Here is a 25,375-nt window from a genome sequence, read left to right as displayed (position 1 = left end):
AGATTCTTCCATCACAATTAAGAACCATTGACCCCTGAAGGCCTCTGAGGCGAGATTGGTTTTTGAGGGTCAATCCACCATGATGATGTGATGACCGCACTGTTGCCACGGCTGCAGGGCAATAGTTAGCTGTGCCTCAGCTGTCATGTGAAGTGCCGATCAGCTGTGCCTATGCTGCCATCCCTGTCACTCTCCAGTCCTGCCCTGCTGTCCCTGTGACGCTGAAGAGCAGATGGCGGCTCCGTCTCTGAGTGCAGTGGGGTTCCAGCTGGGCGGAGCTGCGGTGCACGGAGCATGAGGGCCCGCCCCCTCCCTGCCGGCCCCTCAGGGTCCTTTCCTATTCGGTCTAGTGAGCAGCCAGATCGATTTACAGAGCAATCCGTACACACACAAACACAAACTCAGATGCTCAGTGGAAGCGCATGCATGCACACTACTACTATACAACTACACACACACACGCCGTGCACTTCCTCATATGCCTAGTGGATGCACATGCATGCACATTACTACTATAAAACTACACACACACACACAACGTGCACTTCCTCAGATGCTCAGTGGAAGCGCATGCATGCACACTACTACTATACAACTACACACACACACACCGTGCACTTCCTCATATGCCTAGTGGATGCACATGCATGCACATTACTACTATAAAACTACACACACACACACAACGTGCACTTCCTCAGATGCTCAGTGGAAGCGCATGCATGCACACTACTACTATACAACTACACACACACACACACCATGCACTTCCTCAGATGCTTTGTGGATGCACATGCATGCACACTACTACTATACAACTACACACACACACATACCGTGCACTTCCTCAGATGCTTTGTGGATGCACATGCATGCACACTACTACTATACAACTACACACACACACACACACACACACACCGTGCACTTCCTCAGATGCTTAGTGGATACACATGCATGCACACTACTACTATACAACTACACACACACACACACACACACACACACACCGTGCACTTCCTCAGATGCTCAGTGGAAGCGCATGCATGCACACTACTATACAACTATACACAAAAACACACTACAAAAAAATCACACCAGCGCACACACACATTGTGCACTTCCTCAGATGCTCAGTAGATGCACATGCATACACATCACTACACTCATACTCAAATGCAAAAAAATGTGCACAAGCACAAACACCATGCACTTCTTCATACAGGTGCACATGCATGCACTCTTGCAGGCAGAGCGGGGGAAACTCACACACAACATCCCCTTAACCACAAACAGACACACATAAATAAACACAGACGCCCGCACTCACACACTCATACAGTGAGGCAGATTACTCACAGGGTGAGATATTAGTCATGAAAAACAAACCCCCACCCGCCACCCTCCCCGGTGACCTGATGACCCTGCCGCGAGGCTTTTAAAGGGGAAGCGTCAAATCTGCTTCTCTCTGGTCAGCAGTGAATTCGGTGCGTTTATGTGGTAAGGGGGAAACATTATCAGTGCAAGGTGTGTTGCTGAGAGGCAAGATGTGTATGAGAGGGTGAGTGTGTGGGTGTGTGCGTGACATGCTTTTCATGAATTATTCAATCTTTTGCTTTGTGTCTTGCAAACCAGGTACCTGGGGAAAGTCCACACGTCATGGTGACAGTGTGGCAAAGTGGCCACTGATCGCTGGTGTGTATAAACTCCCATCAGCCCATGGGGCACACAGACCGCAGCAGGAGACATCAGCGTGTCCCGCTTGGTATATCGCCGTTATCTCTGTTTACAACACGCTGGGCTGCTCCTTTCCCCAGACGCCTTGCTGAGCGGCCGAATTAATTACCCTCCACGGAACATCTCCATTTTCTTAAAACTGTTTTCTTTTTTCGCGGTTTGCGCGCCGTAATTTGTTCCTTTACTTGCAGAAGCACGTCCGTGTCGTCTAACGTGGAAATTCACTCTAAATGAAGCGCTGTGGACATCGACACGAGGCTTTCTGGGCTGCTGAAGGGCTCTTTCCCGCTCTCGTTTTCACAGCCCCACCCGGTAAAGACTTCATCAGGACTTGCGCTGAAACAGTAGCTAGAGACGAGCCATCACATCTGCTCATGTCGCATCGCGAATACGCCTTGTGGGGAAACGGTGTTGATTGTTTGAGCTGTGAAGCATGCGAGACTCCTCACTTCCCCCTGCTCTGGACTACAGATTAGGTTCAAGTTCAGGTTGAGCCTTATTGTCATTTCAGCTGTCATTTACATGGCAGACAGTACACAGTCGACTCCATCTCTGGACCACAGATGACCAGATCGTCAAGATGAGCATCTCTTGCTGTTTGTCATTCACACCTGCAGGAGTTGATGGGAGATCTGGAGATCACGATTTTACTGTAAAACAGATGGATCCAAAAAAGATTGTCTCACTGACGGCAGATCTGCAGTAAACCTCATCACCATACGATGCACCCACATGCACAACATGCACAACTGGGTGGTAGTAGCCTAGTGGGTAACACACTCGCCTATGGACCAGAAGACCCAGGTTTAAATCCCACTTACTACCATTGTGTCCCTGAGCAGGACACTTAACCCTAAGTTGCTCCAGGGGGAGACTGTCCCTGTAACTACTGATTGCAAGTCGCTCTGGATAAGGGCGTCTGACAAATGCTGTAAATTCTGTATGTTCTGTAAAATCATGTTCTGTAGTTGGGGTGTGGTCATCCCAAAATTGGCCCTTTCCACCAGGATAAAAAGTTTTTATTTTAGGATGAGGGTGATAATGAATATGATGGGTGAAGTTGTGTGGAGTCATTAGGATTGGATTACGTCAAAAAAATGGACAGGAAATGAAACTGGCTGATTGAGCTACTGCCAAGAAGAAATATTACTGTAAAATGGAGCCTGACACACTCCACTTTTCCCGAATTTCCTGTGGTCTGTCTTCCGTTTCAAAGGACGGCCCGAGGAAGATGAAGCACATTCAAAGAAAATCACAGGGTGAAGCTGCATTTCACGTACAACTGTGTTACGCTAGGAATTGCGGCGAAGGGAAGGCTGCATGCACATCACAGCAATTTGCCACACCCTCCATCTCTGGGAGCGGCTGCCATTTCCCATGATCCCCTGCACAGCGCTGCGGCGAGGCCAGGGATGATCAGGCATACCAATGAGCTTGGCTCTTTCTTCAGCTTCACTTTCAACCAGATCCTCATGAATAACAGATGGATCCAGAGAAGATTGTCTCAATGAAGGCAGATCTGGAGTAAACCTCGTCCGCATGGAAACTCAACCTGGTGAAATCTCCTCTTCTACCGTACGCAGGGAAAAGTTGTGAAGTTGGATGTCTCCAGCTGGGCAGGAGTAGTGAAGGGCATGTGTGTGTGTGTGTGTGTGTGTCTGCTTGAAAGGGGCGGGGGGACCGTGGCCTTGAGAGGAACCGAGGGGAGAACGTGTTCCAGCAGAAACAGAAAGGTCACAGTTTAAGCTGATAAATCAAGAGGCCGACTGGGGCGGCTTCCAGGCCGGGCCAGTCAGCTGATGCCTGCAGCTGTGCCGGGAACATCAATCTGAGCCTTGTTCAGTTCGCCCGCCCACCCGCCCCCTGATTTATGAAAGTAGGGCATCTGCCCATAACTGCTGCCTCAAAGGCCACAGCCGGAGACTCTGGCGGTTGCGTTTACCCCGCCGACGGGCAGTGCAGTGTGGTTATATAAAGCCCGCTCGCTTTTCCTGCTCTCGCTCCGTATCAATCGAAACACTTCCCCCGGCCAATGGAAAAGCCAGGAAGATCCCCCACTCCGTTCCTTTTCCCCCGTGGCCACACCCTTTATTGGGCCCATAAGTCAGCAGGCTGGTTTGGCTCCAGAGGACGTGCGGCGTGGATATCGCGTTGCTCACTTATCCCGGACTGGCAGCGACGGCGAGTACAGGAAGGTCACCGGCGGCAGACTTGGGGCTATTTCTTGGCAGGGGCATTTGCCGTCACAGTTACCGTCGAGCTTCGGTGGGAACAAAGTGTGACTGGTTGCCATGACGACGGCTGGTGGCGCTCACCACTGTGCGTATTTGCGGTTCGCCGTCTGCCGTTCTTCCTGCTCGCTATAAAAGCGATATTACAAAGGCGGGTCGCGCTGACTCAGCAAAAACATTCAAATGGAATGTATTTCCTGACCGATGAGGTCAAATAAAGACAACATTTGTGTTGCTTCTTTTTGACACCTTTATTAAATGAAGCAGGAGTCATGGAAGCCTCTTGGTTGCAACATCCCATTTGGACGATGGTACTGATGAACTGACCGGGTGACGGATTCTCCCAGAAGGAACCTGTAGACACTGGGAGATTTTGGAGTTTTGTCACACACCTCTGTTCTATGTTGTTCTCTGTATACAGATTTTTTGCCAGACCGACACATTTGTGGTGTAATTTAGACCTAAATTTGGTGCAATCTTAGATGTCGTGATTCATGTATGCATGGATTTGGCCCACAAGTGTTACATAAACCATAAATCATGTATGCATGGCCCACGTGTGTTATATAAACCATTAATTGGCCAAAAACATTTTGTGTGAAACTTTTTGCATGAGGTTTTATGCAGAAGAATGTCTGCAGCCAAATACCTCCAGCCCAAATCCTCCACTGTCCAATAGGAGGAGAGGGATGGGGGCATTCCTGACAAATAATCGCATTTTTCGGCCCTGTTTGATCCAGTTAGCTTAGAAATTCAGCTGTGAGAGACACCCCCTCCCTTCCCCTGGCCCATTTTTATTGTCAGCGGGAATCGAGCCGTGCTGTAATGTGCCAGGATTTGTCAGCATCTCCCACTGTTTGGGACGGATCACGATCATTCTTGACATTGTTTTTATGTTTGTGGTTCTCCTCTGAAGCAAGTAGACCGGGGGTGTTCGGTATTTGGCCAGGAGATTATTCACATTTGTGATAATGAAGAGAAAAAAAAGAACATGATTAAACAACCCCTCCTCACCACCAATTTCACACACACACACACACACACACACACACACACACACACACCTTTATCACTTTCACTCTGCATCATAAATCTCCAGTTACTTGGCAACGTGGTTGGAGTTCCTACCACTCGGTTACCCGGGTGATGGAGTGGAATGGAAACAAGCTTTTTTAACAAACAGTGCAATGCAGTTGGACCTGCTGGATCAATTTAGTTTCTCAGAACCCAAACTTATTCACTTTTGCAAGACACTTAACCCTGAGTGTCTCCAGTGGGACTGTCCCTGTAACTACGTAAATGTAAATTGACCTACCATTTTACTCAATTTAGCATGTCTCTGACATAATTATGCATTGGTCAGCATTCAAAAGATCTGACCGCATCTGTGTTCCCTTCTTATGCAGATTTTTAATATATATTGATCTGGTAGATCTGGTCACATTGTCTGGACAAATATCCATTAAAGTGAAGTGGCCACAGAGCACAGTATTTCTGAGAAGAGCTTTATACGCCATACCCTAAACATTTAGCCATCCCAGCAACCACATCAAATCACGCATGAACATTTTCCACGAATGATAAACTGGGCATCATGACAAAAAAAATATCTTTACAAAACTTTCAGGCATAGTGATAAAAACAGTAACATTCAGTAGCACTTTACATTTCCATTTAGAGCATTTGACTTCCACAGCGACTTAAATAAGTACTTTAAAATATACATCATATAAATCCCTCATTTGGTCACTAGAACCTGAAGATACCACTAGATTAATAACCCTTTTTAAACAATATATGTAAGAAGCCTTTTTGTTAGTGGTGGTAGTAGCCTAGTGGGTAACACACTCGCCTATGAACCAGAAGACCCAGGTTCAAATCCCACGTACTACCATTGTGTCCCTGAGCAAGACACTTAACCCTAAGCTGCTCCAGGGGGACTGTCCCTGTAACTACTGATTGTAAGTCGCTCTGGATAAGGGTGTCTGGTAAATGCCTTAATGTAAATGTAAATGTAAATTCTGTTTTTATTGTAGCTTTAGATATAGCACACATAAAGCTACACACACCTAGTGTCGCCCTCAAAAATTCCATCATCCAAACCATTTGCACATACAACCTAGAAAACAATGAAAATTGATTACCAATCACATGTTGTATAACAGAGGATATATTGTATAACAGAGTAAAAGCACATTTCGTTGTGTGCACGCGTGCTGTGTTGCAGTGTATCACAATGGTATGTATTTCCTAAAATGGAAGGTTTTTATGGCGTTCAAAGATCTTTAGTGACTCAGCTGTGGGAAAATATAATGGAAATTCATTTCACAACCTAGGAACCAGACAGAGAATGCTTTTCTAGTACTAAAAGTGGAGTAGAGCTGGAGGATCTGAGAAATTAAGGTGCAGAGCGAGGAGTGATGAGAGATGTGAGGTAGGTCCTGCCATCCAGGATGAGATCTTGGTGGATAAGTGTACATCTGATAGTACAAATCTGAGAGTAGAAGAGTTGGGTGTCATCTGCATAGCAGTGAGAGGATAATACATTCAAAGATATGACCTCACCTAGAGATTTTGTGTAAAGGGAGAACAGGAGAGGGCCAAGTGCTGAGCCCTGAGGGACACCACTAGAGAGCTTGTGAGGTGCAGATGATGTCCCCTTCAATGTCACCTGATAAGATCTATCATCCAGATAAGGAGCTATCCACTGCAATGCCAAGCCACACATTCGAAAAGGATGGTCAGGAGAGTCTTGTGGTTGACTGTCAAATGCTGCTGAAAGGTCCAGGAAGATTAAGGCTTAAGATAATTTTGTTGATGTAGTCAGCAGTTTTGAAAACAGATTGATTTGGGTCCTGAAGCTTGTTCCTGGTAAGGTAGTGAGAAAGCTGATGATAGATGCTATGTTCTATGGTTTTAGAAAGAAAAGGTAGAAGAGAGAATGGTCTATTAATATAAATATATGCAGGATTGGAGGGGAATTTCTTAATAAATGGAATGATTCTTGCCATTTTGAAGACTATTGAGACCAGATGTTATGGACATGATGCATGTGATGAAGAGGAGGACGTCGTGAGAAATAGATTGAAGCATTGTGGAAGGGACTGGAACCAGTGAACAGGCGGTTATGTTGGACGAAGTGCCGAGTTGTAGGATCTCGTGAGAAATGTTCCAGAAAGGAGGAAGGGGAGACCGGGGTGTGTACAGCTGGTGGATCAGTGGAGGTAAATGAATGGCTGTTGTGTTCAATCTGCCGGAGGTTTGTTAATTTACTTCTGTCATTTCTCGGAGCACTGGCACCCTCTTCCATGTAAAGAAAATGTAATGTGGATGCACATCAAAGGCACGGTGATATACAAATGCCCTTCTGGCGTGGCGTTTTTGCTTTAATTAAGGAGCTTCCCTCCAGCTCAGTGAAAGGAATGGTGGAATCATCCGGGGGCTGTTTTCTTTTGGGTGTGTGGGACCCATTTCAATGTGCAAATTATTAAAATTATTAAAATTTAAACACAAGGTTCCTTGGCTTTGGTTCACGAAGAACCAGCCTAAGGACAGAGCCGCCATCATCAGCAGGGTGCGGAGTCGCTTTACAGAGTCGGTCAGCGACATCCGCCCTGTGCCCGAGGTTCTCCGATGACACTGGAGATAAATGGCTGACACCGGCGCTGCTGATGACGTATCCCGCCCTTCAGAAGATCCCGGCTGTGTGGTGTCCTCGTGGAGACAGTCCCGTTCTGGGCATCCAAAGCAGCTAAAACTATACCAGAGTTAATGGTCTGGTGACACTCGACACACAACATAGGGTAAGTGGGTGTGTGGGAGTGGGTATGGCTGCAGGTGGAAGTTCAGGAGGTGTCAGACAATAGAACATCAACCCAGCTGAGCTGAGGATGCAGATGATGTGAGGAGGATAATCATGGTCTCACATTCCATAAGTTTCCCTGGTCCTAAGCATGAAACACAAGAGGCAGGGTTCCGCCTCGGGGACAGATGGCTCTGGGTGTGGGGATAAATATGCATGGGTGTGCCAATCAAGTATCCCACAATGCCTTGGCACGCCTGCTGGAATATGGCCCCGAAACCACAACGCCAGCATTCATCTGCTAACAATCACCAATTCATCCATTCGGGCCTCCATCCCTCGCCGCTTGAATGAGAACATGGAACCCGATGCCGGCGGGGCCTTCACCACACGCGCTCATCCTCTTACAGTCAGGAAACCATGCTCAGCTCTTCTTCACAATCGGATTTTTCACCGCTCTACCTGTTCCGAGATGTTTTGTCGGCAACATGGCCGCCCCGGCTGTTCATGCATTATTGACATTTTCCTGGCAGGCGCTGGGTGTTTTCAGGGCAGGTTTTCTGGAAGTGAAAGTGGAAGTGAGGTGATTGTGATGCACTGCAGCACAGAACGTGATGCATTTGACCCATCGCCCTTGGTGAGCAGTGGGCGGCCGTGAAAGGCGCCCCCAGGAGCGGTGTCTGGGGACGGCGGTTTGCTCAAGGGGACCTCAGTGGCACCTTGGCTGTTCAGGGTTCGAACCTGGAACCCTTTACTTAAGGGTTCGCTTCTTTATCTGCTGGAGTTTGGACCGGCAACCTTCTGATTACAAGGCTTCTTCCTCACTGGGCCACCACTGCCCCCGGCCCGGTTAATCCGACACAAGTCAACGCAGGCGACCTACACGCCGGAAATTTAACCCACTACACACCCACGTCGAGGGCGGGTTCTAACACCCGAGGATATTACATATTCTGGGTTTGTATTTTACATCATTCGGGGGGAGACAGGCGCTCCGGTTACGAAGGTAGGGTCCCGCGTGACGGAACACCGTGGACGCGGGTCCGCCGGGGGGGCGAGGGTTAAACGTTCCGCAGGAGCCGCTGGGGGATGAATAGGCGGCGGCGCATTACCCCGCAGGCACGCTGGGATCTGCCAGGATTTGTAGCCTGCTCTGGAGTCACGTGATCGCCCCCCCCACCCCCCGCATTTTTTCCATCCGACCCTCCATTCGAGCAGGAAAATGGGTCATCTGTACGCCGGTTAGCACTCCGAACACGTACAGGCTGCTTTATTTTTAGGACGTGCCGGAGACCCCCCCCCCCCCTTCCTCCAGCGCCGCATGGCACGGTGCGTACGTCTGCCCGCGTAATTCAACCTCCCGTCTGCAGCAGCAGCAGAAGACGACGTTATTATTAGGCCTACGACGGCCCGCTCGCATTTCCTCAGCACCTCGCCGGGCACGACGCCGCTCGGATCTCTGTCCTCTCAGCCGCCATGGCATCGCCGGGCACCGCAGGCCTGATGCTATTTACGACCCCAACTGTCCGGCGCACCAATCGCCCGGCCCGTCCGGGGGCCGCATTCCTGGGGGCCAGCTTCTTGGGAAGGGTGTTGAAACGCTGGCCGCTTTCAACCGCGCCATTGTTCTGGTGGGTGCAGGAAGAGACGGAGCTCCTGTGGTTTAACCGTCTGCAGCCCGGGAGGCTGGAGGCACAGACGAAGGCCCGGCCATTCCTGACGCCGAGCTCCATTCACGACCATATTCAATCTGTCAAACATCTATTATCATGCTGACACATGAGCTTGATGTCATCGTGGTTGTCACGCCTGGTTTGGTGCGCGCATATGAAACCTTCACCTTAAGCCTTCCGGTGAAGCTGCTGCGTCGATGTTGTCGGTCTGAAGAACCCAGCCGTGCTGTTTTTGCAGCCTGGAACCACAGTGCCCCCTACTGCAAGCCAGAGCATTGCAACAGGTAGGGCCAGAGCATTCACGTCTTTTACATTTACAGCATTTACCAGACGCCCTTCTCCAGAGCGACTTACAATCAGTAGTTACAGGGACAGTCCCCCCCTGGAGACACTCAGGGTTAAGTGTCTTGCTCAGGGACACGATGGTAGTAAGTGGGGTTTGAACCTGGGTCTTCTGGTTCATAGCCGAGTGTGTTACCCACTAGGCTACAACCAGCCTCTAGCACCAGCGAAGACCCAGCTGAAGTGCCGAGTCTCACGGCTCTCCGCCTGCGCCTGTCCCCGCATGTGGGGGACTATTGATGGGTAGCCGCTGCGTGGCGGGCTAAATAGCTGCCGGCTGCACCCCCGCACCCTTCACTCCGCCGCTAATTGACTGGTTTAGTGGGCGTGGGGGTAGCAGCTGCAGAGGGAGGGGTCACACCGGGTCCGGTCGGGCGGGGGTCCGGGTCAGGGTGTTTATTTACCAGGGAAACAGCCAGCGCGCACAGCCGGGTTCTGGCTCCGGGGCCTACAGACGGACCCCAGACACGTCCAGGACATCTGGTCCTTCAGCACACATTCCTTCCATCAGGAGCTGGAATGACGGCGTGAGTTCATGGAAAATACAAGGCTGTGTTTTCCTTTTCTCTGGGCTGCTGTTCAATTTTCATATTTTATTCCCGTTGCAGGGAAGGATTTTCCAGTTCCTCTCTCCTGGCAGTCCCAAGCGCCATGAGGATCCTGCCAAAGCCTGACTTTTATTACCAAAAAAAAAAAAAACATCACAGCTGCAGACGGGGATAAAAATAATTAGACGTCTGTTTTTCCTCCAACCCCGACATGCTGAAAACCAGGCCAGAACATGTACTGGGGTTAGGAGGGAGGGGCGTGTTCTTTGTCACCCCTGACCGTTGCCATGGTGACCACAATGCATGACAACTACACACGAAGAATAATCAGAGTGCCAGACTGGTTTAATAGATTTCTTCATGTCTGCCACCACATACACCTTCGTTGTAGGCCCATTCTCCAGCTTCTGCCTCAGCAGAAGGAGCTAATGAAGTTCAGTGCAGACGGTGCATCACATCCAACCTCCTGCAGCTCCGATGCCTCCTGGAACTCAGGGGTCATACGGGGGTCGGGTCTTACATAACTACCTTGTCCCCAGAGATGACAGGGCCCTTTATAAAGGACCCAGCGTGTGTAATGGAACGAGGCATCTGTTCACCCGGCTGAAATTCCATCCTGCTAGCTGCCTCTCCTGCCCCCGTTCGGTGTTAATGGCCGCTCGCACGTGCCATATATGATGAGCTGTGCCATCATTACAGCCACAAATGTATGACTACTAGCCACATTTTCCACATTTTGCTGCCAAAACTACCCTGACCCATGAAGACATGAAGTTCAGAAGACCTCTGAAGGCACCTGCTGAGGAACCTGATACCAAGCAGTCAGGGGAAGATCTATTAAATTCTGCCTCCTGTTGTCATCTCATCACACCAGGACACATTCTTCCAATGCTCTGTGGTCCAGTTCTCATCTCGTCACTGAGGTTTCTTGTTTAGACCACATTTGGTATGTCCAACCAGAGCTGCAGTTTTGTAGATGCTAATGTTCTCGCTTAGGTTACTGTGAGATCCCTCAAAACCTAACACTTCCACTTCCTTCCAGGCGCCTTTGGGCTGATTGATGTAGATTCCTTTGAGGACCTACACTTATTCATACTTAATAATTTCATGCTTGTAATTGTCTACAAGGGGTCATACCTCATTAAGATTTCATCTAGTTTTTTTATTGCTCCAAATACTATGATTTATTAGTACTGCAAGTTCAAATTTCCCAGTCCAAACCGAGGCCCTCTAGTGGCTGGTTGTAGAACAGACCTTCACTTCCACCACCACCACCACCAGCACCAGCACACCTGGGTGGAGTGGAACAGTCAGTTCTCTTTAGTTCTACTGAACAGATTAACGATGATAGGGGCCAAACCCCACAATCACGTACTCTGCATGTCCAGAGCACACACAAGCCTGCTGGAAGATTTTAGATTTCACTTCCCCTGGGCCTTAAGTTTCACCAGAGGTCACCTTGATGCAAAGAAGAGCAGAACAGATGGTGGCCATTCTTCTGAAGAAAAAGGTGATCTGTTGTCCAAAATTAAACAGAAAAAGAGTTTCGATTCTCCAGATCACGAAACCTGTTGGCTTACCGTCCTCTCACCTGCAGCCACTGTCAAGGTCGTGCATTCAAGGTGCGTTAATACTGCCACCTACTGGATACAAGGCATGTGTGCTGCTCAGAACAAAACCCAGGAGCCCACCAGGAATCACTGATGGTGCAGTTCATAACCAAAAGTATTGAAACTTCTGCCCATGATCATAGAGGACGGTGCAACAGGGCCAAAGCCAGGGTTGCGGTGGAGCCCATGTCATTTTTGCATTTAATGATTGCAGGACGCAGGGTTCTTATTCATTTTTACAAAAGAATTTCCATGATTTTAAGAATATTTTTTTTATGACCATATGTTCTCTGAAATTTCTGCGCAAATGTGAAAATTAATTAAAATTAAACAGAAAATTGTTACACTTAACTTGCCAACCCTGAAGAGCGCAACTTAAAGGACAACGTTTCTTCCTCCAAGTTTGCACAAGGCCAAGCTAAATGGTAATCGTGTTCCGCCATAGATCATCTGTAATGTACATGACTTTTAAAAGGAGACACGCGGCTGAGAAAGTTCTGGAATATACAAGTGACACGCAGCACCACAAGACGTGGTTCACTACGTAAAGCCAGCAAAGATACTATAGACCTGCGCTACTTTAAACATTGTAGCTGTAAACATAGGAAAAGGTTTCTCGCGCAGTCTTACGGGAACTGCGTTCTTCGTTATACATTCATGTGTCAGTCAAATTTCAATGGCTTTTCTTGTTTTTCAGATTCCAAAACTTCCAGGCCTGGAAAATTTTTTCAAATTCCATGACTTTCCCAGTTTTGTAATGACCATAGAAACACTGAGGATGGCCAATATGACTGTGTTTGGAAGCAAAATATATACAGAAACACCCAAATAAAATGGGTGTCAAAGAGCAGCAGGAGAGCAAAACTCAAGGTCATCGCGACAGCTTTCCCACATTTATTTTGTCATCACGACTACAAAGGACATTAAAAAAAAAAAAAAACCTTTTTAGTTACTTTAGTCAGGGAGACCAGACTTCAAACACACTTTTTAGATGGAACCCAGTCTACTCAGCACATGCTCAACAACAATTCCCAGAATGCAGCTCTGCGAGGGCTCAGGTCTGATGGTCTGTGGATGTCTGCTTCACATGAGGTGTATTGAGGAGGACACAATTGATAAACAAGGTCTTGTATTAAACCCACATTAAATCAACTCACATCTACAGGATGCAGGGAAAAAGAAATAAATAGAAATAATAGAACATTGTGTCTTCCGAGGGCATACGTTTCCGCCAGGGTAGTGAGCAGCCATCATGACTGGGCCATTTTCAGACGCGCACACACACACTCTAAGAAAGCCCCCCGCACACACGCACAACACACACACACACACACACACACACACTGCCAGTGTCTCATTCGATGTCGTCTTCTGACAGGCTCTGCGCACTCACTATTCGCTGAAAACACACATGTGAGAAGCTGGTGAATAGACAGCAGAGAACCAACAATTCAATAATGTTCTAGAGGTGAAATAGTCTAGAGCCACCGTGACACGGCTCTCAACTTTGGATAGTTCTAGAGGTTTATCTGGCATTCTTGCTTGTCCCAAAAGCTAAGAAAAGCATCTGGGGGGTTTTGAAGAATGCATTTAAAGCCAATTCCCCCTGGACCCCGGTTAGACCCCACATACCTGGCTGATGGTGGGCAGTTTGGTGAGGAGCATCTGGAAGACGGGGGGAGGCAGGGTCTGCTGGAGGACCTGCAGCAGCTGCTGCGGCTGGCCACACACTGCGATGGCGTTGGTCAGGTGATCCACACCTTTCTCGTAGTCTCCTGGGGAGAAAGAGCATTAATGGGGTCGAGACAACTCCGCAACCCTCCCCCCCAAACCCCCGCATCCCGTACGTGGCGACTGACCTTGGGCCAGGAGCTCCTCTCCCAGCTGGATCTCCTCCAGGAAAAACTTCTGCACGGCCTCCGCATCCTTCAGATCAGGTAGCTGATGCATCACACAGAACAAGATTGTGAAGATAAAGTAATGCATCATGGCGTTACCTCCTCTGGTGGAAAACTGTAGACTTACTCTTGCCAAGCCAGACTTCTCTTTGGCGACATGCTGATTCTTCCGTCCTAAATGTAAAAAAAATAGCAAAAACAAACAAACAAAAAAAAAACAGCACTTTTGATCAAACAACACATTCTAGTTATAACAAGCATTTTTCCATGCACGGACTACAGTCAAAAAATCTGTGCAATATTCATATTAATTAGCATTAAATATTGTACAGTATCTGTATACTGTTCAGTAACATTGTTCTCACTGTCCAACACCCACTACTCACCACGTGTCCACCATTACTGCCAACACTTGGAGAAACGTGAAACGTAACCCACACACTACATAGAAAACCACACTCCCGTTATTTATTCTGCATTTAACAGGATAAATTCCTGCCCCTGATCGTACTATATATTGTGTTTATTTGTGTTTTTTCTGCACTATTTTCTACATGCATGTCTACACTGAAGGAGCTGCTTTTAATCCCACCGGACATGCGCATGGTGACAATAAAAGGCATTTTATTCTATTCTGTCCCTGAGGGAGACATGACGGACTTCCCAGTAAAACGGGGTCAGACGTCTGACTTTGACATGCAGGGGACACGCAGGTTTTTATCAAAATGTCGACTCGGGGGACACGTAGGTCGTCGGCCGCCACCGCGCCACACTTCCGCCCGGTCCGCCGGATAGCGCGACGTTCCGGTCCGATCTACCCGCCGCGCCTCGCGTTGCGGCCCGGTTAAAGCCGCCGCCGCCGCCGCGCTAGCCGCCGGCTAACGACTCACGCTCGCGCAGCCGCCGCTTGAAGTCGGGGTCGCTCCGCCGCTTCCGGTCGAAGTAGATGCAGTAGCCGATGAACAAGGCGCCGCACACGCCGGCGGCGATCGCGCTGCTCCTGCCGCTCATCATCTCCGGACCAGGCGAGGTGGGTGACGGGGAAACCGGGCCGACGATCATGCACACCGCATGACGAGGAACGCGGAAGGAGAGGACCCCGGCCGCCCGACTCTGACGTGGTGATCGCAGCCGACGTAGGCGTCCTCGGCGAATGCCTGACTGGTGTTTTTTTTTTTTTATTCTTCTTCTTCTTTTTAACCGTGATTTCATAGTCAAAATTGGAATATTAAAGCTGGGCGCAGGCCACATCACAGGTGTAGAAATCGATCAGCGGAGGGTTTCAGAAGACGACCTTTAATCTTCCTCGGGCCGAGCAGGCGCCACCTTTCCTCCGCACAGCGCCGTAAAACGTAAATTCAGTATATTTATTTTTTTATTTTTTTGTAGGTCTTTATGTTACTAGCAGATTTTGAATGAATCCAACTAACACGGCAATTATCCGACGGCGGAGAGTTCATAAATCACTCATGCTCGCAAAATCTCACAAACTATGGCATTTATTTCAAACAGAGGCTTTCTTTTTTTTTTGCTTAGATTTGTACAATAAATTACACATCCATCCTCTGATGAGCCTAATAAATACTATAGAGCTTTCATATAAGCATAATCGTTCTGTCTCTCTGTCATTCTGTCACAATATTCTTTTTTGTAAAGATCCATAAAACTTTACAAACCATGTACAGATCTGAAAATACTTTTTAAACCACATAAAAAAAGAAAGGAAGAAAGGAAAATGCAAAAGGCTGATAGCACTCGCTACAAAAAGAGAAATAAGAAGTACAGCATGTGCCCTAGAAATAGTGAGAAAACAAAATAGAAATGAAAGAAACACAAAGAGAGAAGAAAGAATAAATGAGCGAGAGAGAAAGAGTGAATAAAAACAGAAACTAGTTAAAACAGTAAAAGCGCCTGTACAGGAAAGAAAAGAAAAATTACATGGTATCAACAGTGCAAGATATGAAACAGCTTGACGCAAAAACACACATCATCATAGTCATCTCGATATACAAATGTGTAACAAAGGCATACAATTACGTACAAGTGCCTATAGGAACAGACCTTCAGGCTATATGATACAACAGGGAGTCTTTACAAAAGGAAAACATGGAGACTTAAGTATTCTACAGAACGTCACATTAATGCACATTTACAACGTTGGGGGCCCTTTTCCACGCTCCACATCGCGAACGGAGCCAGTGGAGGGGAGGAACTGGTCCTCGCTGGCCACCGTTCCACTGCAACGTTTCACTCAGCTGCTGCTGGAGAAGTAGAAGTGCTCTTCAGATGTCGGGGGACGGCGAACATGGGAGTGTTTGAAATGGTGAGAATATAAAAAAAAAAGGTGGTGGGGGGGGGGAGTAAAGTAGAAAAAGGCTACATGTGGAACTGACTGGGTTTTCCATTCACCACCTGCCAGCAGAATGAAATCAGCTCTCATCATTGCACTTGCAAATACTGCCATATTACGCCTGCAGGGGCTGCAGCAGACCTTCAGTAGTAAAATACGCCTACAATCATGTACATCTCCCTTTCGACCCGTCGGCGTTCATCATATGAACTCGGCCGAAGCGAGACATCAGGCTTCTGTAAACAAGACAATCATGGCGAACCATCTGCAGGGGAACAGAAGGGCTAAAGGGACCTGGATATAAGGTCTTCATAAGGCTCGTCTAAGCATTAAATGACACCTGGATGCGAGTCAATGTTCGTAAGGCATCGATCCAATTCCTTCACCTCTTACCAGAGGCCCGTGAGACGTGAGCTGACGAGTAAAAACGACAGAGTTTAACAGTAAGAGTCGACACAAGCACCATTTAACCCTTATAAAAGGCGTTATGAAGGCCTTATAGAGGACATGGGACTTTCTTCACATCGTTTCCTCAGAGTGCCCAAACCAGAGGAACCAAAAGGCACTACAGCAACACCTCCGTCCTGCTACACAGCGAAGAAGCTCTCCCTCCCCAACCCAGAAATAAAGACCAGCAGTCTGGAAACCGGAGACACGGCGGGGCAGTTGTGGTGTAGGTGCGGAAAAGACGCGTGATTTGTGGAGGACGTTCCCACTGGGAAACACGTAGAATGAACCGAATTATTGCTTGAAAACAACATTACCGACAGCTAGAAAAAGTTTGACCCCCCCCCCCCACACATCTGCCTTCACATAAAAGTGCACTTAAGTGCAATTAGCTTGCCGAGAAAAACAGTTGTCGATAGAAAATAGTGCTTGTTCTGTTTAAATAGTTTTTCCTTGTTTAGTGCCCCGGCTCTTGCAAGAGTTCAGTCAGTTGTCCCCCTGCAACCAGGGCGGGGCAGGGCGGGGCCCAGGTGCTGGTTAAGTGCTCAGTGCTGCATTCCTCTGGACGTCCTGTCACCTGCATTCCACCGACACCCCCGAGTTCTGCGCCGAGCCCGACACGGTGGGCTCCGCCAGGGTCAGCATGACCGCCGCTGTCAGCGAGCTGGAGGACGGGGAGGAAGAGGAGGACGAGGACGAGGCGGCCACCGCACCTGCTTGAAACAATAACGCAGCGCGAGTTACGTATCATTGACTGTTCGCCGGGAATTATAATGATGAGGACGCTCACTTTCTCGCTCCTTCTTCTTCAAGCGCTTTCGTCTCCGGTCGATGGAGGCCACCTCGGACTTGAGGGACAGATAGTGATTCCGGATGTCCTGCAGCTTCTCCTGGAGGAAGGTGATCCTCTCCAAGCTGCTCATTTTCTCCAGGTCAGCTGGATGAAGAAGAACCGGAGGAGCTGACATGTAGCAACCAAAGGCTGGACACCAGCGGGAACAACGTGACGACATGTCAGTTCCACTCACCCATCTGAAAGCTCCACTTGTAAACACGGCTCCCGCGTCCGTGATGTTCTCGGTGGTGGGCATGGGCGTGGTCGCTGTCACCGTGCTTGTGGTACTTGTGCCCGGACAGTGGCGGCGTCCGGCCGGGGCACTTGGGTGAGATGGCGGCCTTCAGGTCGGACGTGGTGGCTTTGGAAGCATTCTCGCTCATTGACTGATCCTCGCTGTCACTGCTGTGGGCTGTGGGAATTTCACCAGATTAACGTTAAAAAATTAAACGTTTGGGGCAGTGGTGGCCTAGCGGGTACAGAAGCGGACCCGTAATCAGAAGGCTGCAGGTTCAAATCCCGAGCCGCCAAGGTGCCACTGAGCGGTCTCCGTCCCCACACACTGCTCCCCGGGCGCCTGTCATGGCCGCCCTCTCACCAAGGGTGATGGTTAAAAGCAGAGGACACATTTCTTTGTGTCACCGTGTGCTGTACTTACTGTGCTTCACAATGACATTAACTTCACTATAATTAACTTTAATTAAGTTTCACCAATAAACATCGATCGGCAGCTCAGTCTAAAACCTGGCAACCGGCCTGACTTTAACTAACGTTACACCTTAAAAGTCTTTGACCATGTTTACTTTTAATTATGGAAAAAAAAAAAAAAAAAGTGAAGTGATTGTCACTTGTGATACACAGCAGCACAGCACACGGTGCACACAATGAAATTTGTCCTCTGAATTTAACCCATCACCCTGAGTGAGCTGTGGGCAGCCATGACAGGCGCCCGGGGAGCATTGATTCTGATTATGGGGCCACTTCCTTAACTGCTAGGCCACCACTGCCCAACATTTGACCCAACAGATGCACACAATAGGTGACAAAAGTACAAAAATGGAATTGAATTTCGACATACTTCTGCCTTCTTACCCGTTTTTCGGCTCTTCTTGGGATGTAAGCCCAGCGTCTTGTGGCTCCTCTTGGGTTTCTTCGTGGGGACGCCCGCCACCGGGGTCTCCTTTGGACGCTTGTGACCGGACAGTGCTGAGGACAGAAGGTAAGATTGGCCGCGCTCCCCCGAAGGCGCCTGCTCCATCCTGGTCCTACCTCTGGTCTTCTGCTCGCCCTCCTGCTGGCTGCCGCTGCTCAGCTCCAGGCTGCAGCTGCTGTTGCACGAGATGCTGCCCTCGAACGCTTTCGAGGGCGAGGCGGCCTCCTGGTCCTCCTGGTGCAGCTCCTGGGCCTCCCCCCCCACGCTCTCCACCTCCACCGTGCTGCTGTCCGACTCGCTGCGGGCGCCCTCCTCCGTCGGCGGCTCCGCCGGAGAGGGAGCGGTGGGGGAGCCCGAGGGCAAGATGGCCGCCGCTGCTGGAGGAGGGGCGGGAGGACCTGCGCTGGGCGGCTGAGTCGAAGCCGAAGGCTCCGCGCCGCCGCTCAGGGCGGGGGACTCGGGCGTGGTCGGGGGAGTGTTGAGGACCGAGTTGCTGCCGCTGCTGGGATACTTGTCGTTGTCCAGCTGCTCCTCCTCGGCTGCTTCGTCCTCGTCTGGCTCCAGGGCCACGTTATGCTCCTCGGGTGCAGATGAAGCAGGTGGTGGAGGAGGAGGACTCTGCGTTTCAGGGTCCGAGTCAGAGAACAGCTCCTTCAAAGTCTTCTTGGGCCACTGCGCCTGGATACTGGACCACACGTCCTTCTGGCCTTTGGGACGGCAGCTGGACATCCTCTCCTCCACACTCCCTAATGGCACCTTTGGCTTTTTTTTGGGGATCTCCCAGAAGGCCGCGGAGCGCCCACCCTTCGTCTTCGCTTCCTTCACCCCATTGTACTTCTTGACCGGGGAACCTCTGGTCTTTGGGTTTCCTCGTTGCTCCTTACTGACCTGGAGCTCCGTAGCAGGACAGTCTTCGTCCTCAGAGCTGCTGCTGGAGGCTTCCTCCTGCTCCTCCTCCATACTGGCACTGATCCTCTCCTCCAGTTTTTTGGGCAAACTACCAGACAACCAGTCCGCAGCCCTGCCACTCCTGGTCTTGCTCTTGGTTTGGCTCTTTGGGGTTCGTTCTCCCAAAACCTCAGATTTCCTCTTACGAGGGACAGGTTCTCCGTCAGGCTCCGACTGCCCTTTGCGCTTCACCATCTCCGGGACATCTTGGCCGTTCCCAGACGCCTCCACCATTCTGAAGCAATCAGGCGGATTTGTGTTCTCCCAGCAGTTAGTGAGGGAACCTTTCTGGAGATCTACATGGCGCAAGGAATTCTCGTCTCCATCAGGGTCGGCTTCATCATCCTCCTCCCTTTCACTGTCATCTGAGGAGCTTTCAGAGGCTGTGACATAGAAAACAAGGACAAGCATGAACCTCGATCATCTACTGTTACACCTACATGTATCTTTACATTTACAGCATTTACCAGACACCCTTATCCAGAGTGACTTACAATCAGTAGTTACAGGGACAGTCCCCCCCTGGAGCAACTTAGTGTTAAGGTGTTTTGCTCAGGGACACAATGGTAGTAAGTGGGGTTTGAACCTGGATCTTCTGGTTCATAGGCGAGTGTGTTAACCACTAGGCTACTAGCACCCACATCATCTGGAAGCTACAAAACTAAGAGGGTTACCTTGTTGACCATTGATCTCTAGAGACGGCTGATTTCCTTCCTCGTAACTCTCGTCCATCCTAGAGGACAGGTCGATGGTGGAGTCAGGCTTGGAGGATCGGTTCACACGGTTGTTCTTGGATGGAGATAAGTCCTCATGGTCGCTCAGTTGCTCTGTTTTGTCTCGCTCTGCCTTGTTCTGGAAAGAACAAATGAACACATGACAGTCACCACCGTGGGAATGTCGCAGCTCAGTCTTCAATGTGGAGGGGAGGGAGACGAAACTCAACAGCCTACCTTTATTTTTTTACGATGCTTTACTTTTGGCACGTTCTTATTGGCTGGGCGCACAATCTTGTCTGCTTTTACCCACTCGTCATACCTGATGGGACAAACGCAAGCACGACTGAGCCCAGAGGCTGAATACAGGAACATTAAATCAGGTGAAAATGAAGAGCAACGTCTCTCTCTGTCGCCCAAACCGCAACGGTACGGTCCTGCCTGCGATGCGTCCTGCTGACAGTCGCTCACGGCAACACTACCTCGGCGAGAACGAAAACTCTCAGGCCTTTTCTTTCTTTTCCTTTCGACAAGACGAGCCACCGAACAAAGTGAAACATGGGAAAAATTACTCTATTACCGAAGGCGCGAGAACAACAACAAAATCCCTTTACGGTCAGAAGCCACAGACAGACGCGCGTTTCTGAGCTCCTCCTTCCCCTGGACGATAGTGTGCTGGCAGGTGAGTGGGAGGGGTCATGAGCCTTCCTATCACGGCGGAGGAGACCCTGAGGGAGGCAAGAGAGCAGCGGACATCGCAGGAGCCGCCAAACAACACAGAGACGGCTACTCCCTTCCAGCCACTAGAGGGCCACGCAGCACCCTGAGCCGCCCTGCGCGCCCCGCGTTCGGGGGTGTGGTTTAATTACTCTTCAATCCACTCCCCACAGCTAGTCCTTCCCTATCCTCTTGTCCTTTACCGTCAGACATGAAAAGGCAACAGGCATGAATCCCCAGGTCCTGCCTTACCTGATGTTCCAGCCACAGTAGTGCACCAGGTAGAGCACCTCTCCCCCCTCCAGGTCTGACTCTTTCACAGTGGCTTCGTACGTCTTCTGATTGCGGCCTCGCCCATACCTCACCTGCACCTTCATGCCAGGGGGGTAACACTCAAACTCTTCCCCTTCCTCCCCCTCCTGGCTGCTGTCAGCCCTGCAAGAGAGACAATTCAGCACTTTCCTAGCCCTAGTCCTCCCAACACAACACCACAAAATTCAAAAAATGAAAACAAAAGTATATATTCACACCACCACCACCACCACCACCCAAACAGAACATCCACCCACCCACCCAGCAGCCTCACTCCTGCCACGAAGTCCCTGAAACAGCTGATCCATCTCAGTCTCACACACACACACACACACATGGAGATGGACTGACTGGTGTGGATTTATGTACAGGGAGGGTTGTGGGTTAATGGGTCCACAGTGGACAGGAAAAGGGCACAGCTGAGGTCACACTGGCACAGGTGGGCACAGCAAAAGCGCGGCAGCAGAAGCAGCAGCAGCAGCAGCGCGTTAGACAGCAGCGAGATGTGGAGCAGGCGTGGCTACCGAGCATCGCTCAGGGTCACAGGATCAGCTGTCAGTCTGCTGGAGGGGGCGGGGCCAGTCACAACAACTACACACCCAAGGAGGAAGTAAAATAATCTGAACCCAACGGACACAACAGTTCTGGCGTCCCCTGGCCTGCTGTTCAGACACACAAGGCAAAGATAATACCACACGCCTCTCATCCGCGACATCCTGACAGCAGGCGCTGGCTGCACTCGACTCATCTGCTAATTACGGCACACTAACGGCAGAACGAGACGGGTTCTGGCAGCCGAAGACACGGCACAGCTGCCAGTCGAGCCTCCACGAGCTACAACGACGAGCATCAAGGGCAGAGGAGCGGTTCACTGGTCGCAGATCAGCGGCTGACAGCACAACGAGGGAAGGCGGAGCAACACCAAGCCGGCAGGCGAGGGACAATGTGAGAATAAAGGGAGAGCAGGCAAGAGGTTAAAGGAAATGCGACTGGGGAGTTATGCTCAGACCCCGGAGCTGTTAGCGACCAGGCAAACGGGCTCAGCCAATCAGCAGGGGGGATACAGGGAGGAGGGGCCTCAGACCAGGGCTGCACAATTATTCACATAAGTATTCTTTTAAAGCATTAATTGCAGGAGGCAGGTATTTTCAGCATTAGCAATTGGCAAGGATGTGGGGAATATAATGTGGGTGTGGCATCAACCAGCTGACCCACAGTCAGCGTGTGTAGCATCACCTGTATTTCCATCAGATAATCGAACCAACATGTATAAAAGTGCTTTTTAACTGCACAGTTCGGACCCTTGAACCATCCGTACACATGGTCTGATTCACCTTTTCACGTGTTTATAACATTTATAATAGTGTCGTTATCCATCTGATATCATATAGTGATGGATTTCCCACAATAACAATGATCACATTACAGTTGATTCTGTAATACTTGCAAGAAATCACTGCATTTTCAGAGAAAACGAATACAGTGAAAGTGTGTCCCTTTGTTTTTAGGATTTTCAATGTATTGATACCAAAGTAACTCCTAACAATGAGGATGGTTCAAAGGCTCTAAAACAGAAAGAACAGAGATAATGTGGAACTCCACATGAAGATTTTGTGCTAATGGTGCAGCCCTACTGTCAGATCCAGCCTCAGGCCACCTCTCCATCTCCATGGGTCACCAAGTACAGCAAAAGACGAAGACCACCAGGTCTCTGTTCCACCTACCCTGACAGGTCCTTGTTGTCGGACTCTTTGCAGGTTTCAGGCATTGCCATGGCATCAGACTGGGAGTGAGGAGCCACCAGTCCGCTCCCTTCCTCTTCGTGTTTAATAAAGACTTCACTGTTACAGTCAATCATCTCCGCCTCCTCTTCATCATCGTTCTCATTGTTCTTCTCCTCTTTCTTCAGAGCACTGGGGTCCACTTTAGCCGGGCATGACACAGCAGCAGCGGCACAGTCCTCCTGGAGGGACAGGTGTGGCACATTAGCATTTATCAGAAGCATCAAGAACATTAAAGCCCCATGATTTATCTTCATCTGACCCTGCTCACCCCCACAGACTGGAGATGCTGCGTGGGCCGACCCTGCTGACTCACTTTCACCACGGGCTGGACGCCGCTGGGCTCCCCATCGACACCAGACTTCAGCTCCTCCGAGTTGACTGACGTTGCCAGGGTAACGGCTCTGGCTCCCCCCTCCGTTTTAACTTCTCCCTTGGGGGTCGGCTTCTCCGCCGGTTTCAGAGGGAGGTCCATCCGAAACGAGATCCCTGTGGAGGTGCAGTACTCCTCAAAGCCGTACAAATACCTGTGCAGGAAAAGTGAAGGTCAGCTCCGCCCATCTCCGTAAAAACCTTCATTTCACAGATAATATGAACAATAAACCAGGAGAAGCTGGTTTTGCTGTCAGACTCAATCACTATCTTCAAGTCATATGAAATTGCGCCTGTTCTTGGTCACAGAATAAAGCCCACCTCCAGAGAGTCAACAGTGCCATACTTATGGCGGACAGTTATGTCTTAAAAAATAAAATTCTTAACCTGCAGGATGACGGAACACCACCAACCAAATCAATCAGACTCAACTTTCTTTAAAGGGCGAGTAGCCTGTATGCATGATTGACAGCTCTCACACAAGCTACTTCCTCTGTCTTCCACAGTTGCGTTGTAAACGTTTGTGCTGATACGTACGGTACTTGCGTCTGTACCGTACGTCATAATGTGTAGTGTGTACTCCTCACCACCAGAGGTCAGTGTCGAGGCAAACAAATGAATACCTGCATCTACAAATAGTCATCTGTTGAGTGCAGCTCTCGCAACTCTGCCCCAGGCATTACGCAGGCATTGCATCCGTATAACTTAGTTAATTTTTAATTAATGTAGTAAACAGCAAGTAAATTTCTGCCTCTAGTCCCCCTCCTGTCAATATGTCACACGCCCAGGTGTAGAGCAGCATCAATCTCCTCCCTTTCTCCCCCGTTCCCTACATTCCTGATAAACACGACCACGGCCACTGTCAACGTGCACATTGCCAGCACTTTAATTCAGGCCTTCTGACTGTAGGAACTAGTGAACGTGACAACGATTACGAAACGACATGCGCGCATATATCTGATGCTCGAGACGTACTTCCTGTAGGCACATTTCACGTTGTATCCAGCCGCCGAGTTGAGCACCGGAATCCCCAGGTCCTGGTACACCTGCTTCCACACGGAGCCGCTATCAATCTGCCGGAGAGAGCGGGAGACGCCGGGTTACCAGGTTACTTGTGCAACAAAAGGCCAGAGACGGATGAATCTCCAGAGAAGGGGCGCACATTTTCAAAACCTCCCAGCTTGTGCACGAGGCGGTACAGCTTGAACAGGTTGAGGTTCCTGTAGCCCAGAACCGGCCTCTTGTTGATGGGGGTTCCTGTGAGGAGGAGGAGGAGGAGGACACACTGGATCACAGCTAAATCGTGATGGTGAGAAAAATGCAAGTCCCTGTAAAAACTGTGACTTTGAATAGACATGATGGCGACTTACCTCTGTCCTCCATGAACTTGTAGAGCTGCTGAAGGAAATTCTCTCTTTCTTCTGGGAACAGCTCCACCTCCTCCTGAAGACCGTAAAAAAACACATTGAAGTCAAGGTTGTCTGCGGCCTGTGGAGCTCCACTTGGTAACATCTGACTCTCTAATCCCACATTTAGGGTTAAATGGGGGAAAAAAACTGCAGATTTAATCCAGTACCATTTTGTAGCCCCACATCTGCCAATACCACTTCATACCACAAGATGGCACCACACACAGAATTTCAGTCTTAACTAAAACAAGAATTTCAACTAATATTGCAACTAAATTCTATAGATTGACAAACAGTTGTTTGTGATGAGGCAAGTCTGTGTTGGATTGACAGCAATTAGAAATCCACACAAATCAACTGTTGGCTATTTTGTAATCTGGTTCAATACTGACATCAATAAGGAATTGGTAAGATTGTTTATTTGATGGTGCCGCACCTCCTCCGTGTTTAGGGTGGAGGCTGGTCTTTCGGACGCCTCAACAATTTCGAATTAAATA

The 25,375-nt window shown here is 49.5% G+C and overlaps 2 protein-coding genes and 1 non-coding gene across 6 annotated transcripts in view; all 3 read right to left on the bottom strand.

Moving 5' to 3' along the window:
* Positions 1–13,055: 13,055 nt before the first annotated feature.
* Positions 13,056–14,947, bottom strand: tomm20a (translocase of outer mitochondrial membrane 20). Its single transcript, XM_028988215.1, has 5 exons — positions 14,732–14,947; positions 13,969–14,015; positions 13,803–13,884; positions 13,576–13,718; positions 13,056–13,342 (listed from the first exon to the last, which is right to left on the bottom strand). Exons 1-5 carry the CDS (start codon positions 14,901–14,903, stop codon positions 13,298–13,300), a joined length of 489 nt encoding a protein of 162 aa, XP_028844048.1. The 5' UTR covers positions 14,904–14,947; the 3' UTR covers positions 13,056–13,297.
* LOC114796270 (small nucleolar RNA SNORA14) lies at positions 13,398–13,533 on the bottom strand. The gene has a single exon (XR_003750661.1). It is a non-coding gene; the product is annotated as a small nucleolar RNA SNORA14 (small nucleolar RNA).
* Positions 14,948–15,322: 375 nt separating the features above from the next.
* The window catches only part of arid4b (AT-rich interaction domain 4B), a 31,119-nt gene continuing 21,066 nt past the window's right edge, over positions 15,323–25,375 (bottom strand). The window contains exons 12-23 of one of the 4 annotated variants that reach the window (XM_028988209.1): positions 24,840–24,912; positions 24,632–24,726; positions 24,445–24,542; positions 23,369–23,624; positions 23,041–23,279; positions 21,257–21,439; positions 20,525–20,609; positions 20,249–20,426; positions 18,566–19,957; positions 17,667–17,885; positions 17,429–17,575; positions 15,323–17,354 (exon numbers count right to left, since the gene is read on the bottom strand). In XM_028988209.1, the coding sequence (XP_028844042.1) occupies positions 17,212–17,354; positions 17,429–17,575; positions 17,667–17,885; positions 18,566–19,957; positions 20,249–20,426; positions 20,525–20,609; positions 21,257–21,439; positions 23,041–23,279; positions 23,369–23,624; positions 24,445–24,542; positions 24,632–24,726; positions 24,840–24,912 (3,108 nt within the window). In that variant the 3' untranslated portion in view covers positions 15,323–17,211. The remainder of the gene's footprint in view (positions 17,355–17,428; positions 17,576–17,666; positions 17,886–18,565; positions 19,958–20,248; positions 20,427–20,524; positions 20,610–21,256; positions 21,440–23,040; positions 23,280–23,368; positions 23,625–24,444; positions 24,543–24,631; positions 24,727–24,839; positions 24,913–25,375) is intronic. The other 3 variants (XM_028988210.1, XM_028988211.1, XM_028988212.1) reach the window with 3 other exon arrangements.

The sequence above is a fragment of the Denticeps clupeoides genome, chromosome 8 (genome assembly GCF_900700375.1).
Source record: "Denticeps clupeoides chromosome 8, fDenClu1.1, whole genome shotgun sequence".
Classification (NCBI taxonomy): domain Eukaryota; kingdom Metazoa; phylum Chordata; class Actinopteri; order Clupeiformes; family Denticipitidae; genus Denticeps; species Denticeps clupeoides.
Note: the sequence above shows the minus strand (reverse complement) of the source record. Positions and strands in the feature narration are given on the sequence as shown.